This window comes from Symphodus melops (assembly GCF_947650265.1).
Source record: "Symphodus melops genome assembly, contig: scaffold_456, whole genome shotgun sequence".
Classification (NCBI taxonomy): domain Eukaryota; kingdom Metazoa; phylum Chordata; class Actinopteri; order Labriformes; family Labridae; genus Symphodus; species Symphodus melops.
In genome coordinates, this window is record NW_027636539.1 from 8336 (window position 1) to 12174 (window position 3839).

The following is a 3839-nucleotide window of genomic DNA, read 5'->3' on the forward strand; positions in this document are numbered from 1 at the left end:
TGTTTCTGGTTGTTGTTTTTGTGGTTGGTTGTTGTTTTTGTGGTTGTTTGTTGTTTCTGGTTGTTGGTTGTTGTTTGTTGTTTGTTGTTGGTTGTTTTGCTTGCTGGTGGGTTTTGTTGATGGTTGTTGCTGTTTGTTATTATTTGTTGGTTGTTCAGAGTGCTTTGATGTTTGTGGTGGTCGTGATGTTGTTTGTTGTTGTTGGTTGCTGTTGCTGGTTGTTGACGGGTTCTGTTGGAGGTGATTGGTGGTTGGTCGAACACGATACGATTCTTTATTTCTCAAAACGACGCTGAAAAAGATTCCTTTAGTTTCTGATGAAAACACCGACGCACCTCTTCATCTCTTCGGCTTGTTATTAGGGTTCGGTCTGATCAGCTGTCGCCATGGTAACGCCTGCTTGTTACAATCAACCGCCTCGGCTCCACAGCTGTTTATTATAATATGATATTGAACAGCCTCTCGATGACTCTCTACCTCCCTCGTGGTTCCTGTTTGTCGCTCTCTTGTTGGTCGTTGTGATCCATGAAGGTGAATAAAGACTGACAGCTGCTTTCTCCTGTAATCGTTATTTCTTGAAATGCAATCCCACGATGTTTGTGTTTTTCTGTCTCTGAAATCTCGATCTCGCACAGATGAGGCATCACGATGTCTTCTGAATCGTGACTGTGTCTCTCTCTTCCCTGCAGATGACGGGCCTTATGGGAAAACAAAGGACATATCAGGTCCGGAGCACAACATGGCCTCGAGAAGACACAGCATACCAGGTATGTCTGGACTTTATCTGTCCTGTAAACTGTGTCCACATCTCGTCTCACGCTGAAGCCTGCGTTCAGTTCACGTTGTTTCATGTCCAACCTGTCGTATTAAAGTCAGTCCGTGTTTGGACGGCTGATGGAAGCAGGAACGAGTTCAAACTCAAGTCCCTGCATCAAGCTGCTGCATGTTGATGATTATCTCCTCCTAATATGTGAACAGATAAAAAAAGGACGAGCTGCTGGACGTAAGCGTTCTCCTTTTGTGATTTTAGTATCACATCGTAAAAAGATGTGAATTATATTTTGTGCTGCTTTGGCCTTTTTCTCTGCAGCCTGATATCTTTCACACATCAAATCAAACACTCTCTCTCTCTCTCTCTCTCTCTCTCTGCACAGTCTCATAACTCGACTCTGTTGACTCTGATTCCTCGCTTCTTTCGTTTGGTGTAAACAGGTGTTGCAGCGATGGAAGCGGGCAGTGGAACTGCTTCAGATAGAAGTGATTGTACCCGAGCTAAAAAGCCTCTGCATGTTTCTAATAAGCTCCAGCAGCAGAAAGCTGCTCAAACTAGGATCAATGTTGGAGATGAAACATGGAGAGAGGTTAGAACGCAGAAAGCTTTACAGACCCATGCAGAGCTGGCTAAACACTGAAGCTACAGTGTCCACCACATGCAGAGCTGGCTAAACACTGAAGCTACAGTGTCCACCACATGCAGAGCTGGCTAAACACTGAAGCTACAGTGTCCACCACATGCAGAGCTGGCTAAACACTGAAGCTACAGTGTCCACCACATGCAGAGCTGGCTAAACACTGAAGCTACAGTGTCCACCACATGCAGAGCTGGCTAAACACTGAAGCTACAGTGTCCACCACATGCTGACCTGTGTGAGAGGAGGGGGGGAGACAGCTCTCTGTGAGGATTAGAGTTTAGACTGCAGTACACAGTTTAAACACTAGGGGGCGGAGCTACAGTGTGAGTGCATCACATTAATGTCAGCTTGATGCCAAAAAGCAGTTTGACATCAAACAAAGTGTGTGCTTCAAATATAGTTTGGCAGGGCACGTTATGTCGTTTTCACACACGCACGCACACACACACACACACACACACACACACACACACACACACACAGTTCACATTATCTGCAGAGATAATGTGTACTTATTCACTCGTCATTGTTCGTCTCATATTTGCATAAAAGCATCAAAGCTTTTAGAAATGTAGTTTGATGGCGTGAATGTTTCTGAACTGAATCCAAAACAAAATGAGTTTCCTCTCAGCGAGCGCTCTCTGGGAGTCGTAAAGTTTAATCTCCCTCTTCATTTAGCTGCTCGACGAGGACGCGGAACACACCAGGCGAGTTCTCAAGAATAATAATGTCTTTTATGCTAAACAGAGAACCGAGGGAACGTGTTCTACCCTCTGTGGTGATCAGGCAAAAACATTCAGTCTCATCAACAAAGAAATGTTAAAGGAGCAGGATGTAACTCTGACCCCTTGTGTTTAAAACGGGTACTGCAGTCCACATTATAAACATGACAGAGAGAGCAGCCGCTAACCCCTTATCTCTCTGCTGTACTCTGTGTGTGTGTGTGTGTTCATATATATACACGTGTGTGTGTGTGTGTGTGTGTGTGGCTGTGTCTCGTCCTCGTTCCGTGCTTGTGTATTTGTCTTTATGTGTGTGTGTGTTTCTGGGTAGAAGCTCTGCGGGGGGTAACCATGGTGGAGCTGGTGAAGAAAGAAGGCAGCACGCTGGGCCTCACCATCTCAGGAGGAACCGACAAGGACGGGAAACCGCGGGTATCGAACCTGCGACCCGGAGGACTGGCAGCCAGGTGGGTGCGACACGGACGAAGATCCCATCTCTCTCTCTCCCTGTTTTTACATTTACAGTCCATGTTGACGCCGTCTCAACGATTTTTGAGGGAATTTTAAGTTTTAGCACTGAAGACGCTAAATGTAGTTTTAATCCAGGTGTTCGCTGGTGAACGGTTTCACATGTTGTTTTTATTCCTTCTCTGAGCAGGAGTGACCAGCTCAACGTTGGCGACTACATCAAGTCAGTGAACGGCATCAACCTGACCAAGCTGAGGCACGAGGAGATCATCAGCTTACTGAAGAACGTGGGAGAGAGAGTCCTGCTGGAGGTGGAGTACGAGCTGCCCCCGACAGGTAACGACCTGGTGGTGATCAACAGAACGTTACCGTGTCCCGTCACAGAGAATGACCTCGTCACGTCTCTTGGCTCCGCCTCTCTTTCTTCTCGTAGCACCAGACAGCAGCTCAGGGGTGATATCAAAGACAATCGACATCTGTTTGCACAAAGAGGGGAGCAGCTTTGGATTCGTCATGAGAGGTAACCAGACCTGCATGCTCGCGAGGCGTGATGTCACATATAAGACACGTCTTTATCGTTTATATATCAGCATTTTATCTTTTATCCCATCAGCTAAAAACAGTATTTAAACAGACAGTTTGTAAATTAGCCTCCAGGGGGCGCTAAATCAAACACTCATGAGTCTCTCTGCTCCTTGTTTGAGTCGTATGTCATGAAAAACCCTGAAACTTAAATGTTCCTCTTCATCCTCAGACGCTAAGCTAACGATGATGTAGCATCTCGAGTCCAGCAGTTTCAACCTGCTCTCTGTCTGCAGGTGGTTTGCACGAGGACTGGCACAAGTCTCGCCCCCTAGTGGTCACCTACGTCAGGCCAGGCGGTCCTGCAGACAGGTAACAACCATGACTCTCTGAACAACAAACCTGCACCGTCTGCTCTGCAGCATTTTAAAAACCAGGAGAGGACTGGCATTAACGTCGGCGGCCAGCTTCGGTGTGTGTGTGTGTGTGTGTGTGTGTGTGTGTGTGTGTGTGTGTGTGTGTGTGTGGTGACAGCAGCATGAATCACCTCCCGTCCCTTTAATGTTGTCACCCAGTGTCTGTCTTGGTCGTCATGTTTCAGAGATAATCTGGTGACAGCTTCTTGTACATGTCAGCTTTGTGACAGTCGGACTGATCAGCAGGGACTCAGCCGTGATGAGTCGACTCTGAGACATTTACTCCACGCAGTGATGCC

At 46.9% G+C, this 3839-nt stretch overlaps 1 protein-coding gene across 2 annotated transcripts; it reads left to right on the forward strand.

Moving 5' to 3' along the window:
• The first annotated feature begins 692 nt into the window (after window positions 1-692).
• LOC306819382 (glutamate receptor-interacting protein 2-like) lies at window positions 693-3521 on the forward strand. 2 transcript variants are annotated; one of them, XM_079373175.1, is made up of 5 exons: window positions 693-767; window positions 2466-2601; window positions 2793-2938; window positions 3036-3122; window positions 3421-3521. In XM_079373175.1, the coding sequence occupies exons 1-5, from the start codon at window positions 740-742 to the stop codon at window positions 3498-3500; spliced, it is 477 nt and encodes a 158-aa protein (XP_079229301.1). In that variant the 5' UTR covers window positions 693-739; the 3' UTR covers window positions 3501-3521. The 2 variants fall into 2 exon arrangements, with proteins under 2 accessions (XP_079229301.1, XP_079229302.1); XM_079373176.1 differs by having other exon boundaries at window positions 2469-2601.
• The last annotated feature ends 318 nt before the right edge of the window (window positions 3522-3839 follow it).

What these genes read in the sequence shown, in the direction of transcription:
- LOC306819382 (XM_079373175.1), top strand. Translation starts at nt 740, where the DNA reads ATGGCCTCGAGAAGACACAGCATACCAG. An exon ending in GTACGAGCTGCCCCCGACAG is followed by an intron (nt 2,939 to 3,035) that starts GTAACGACCTGG and finishes TTCTTCTCGTAG; the next exon opens with CACCAGACAGCAGCTCAGGG. An exon ending in CTTTGGATTCGTCATGAGAG is followed by an intron (nt 3,123 to 3,420) that starts GTAACCAGACCT and finishes CTCTGTCTGCAG; the next exon opens with GTGGTTTGCACGAGGACTGG.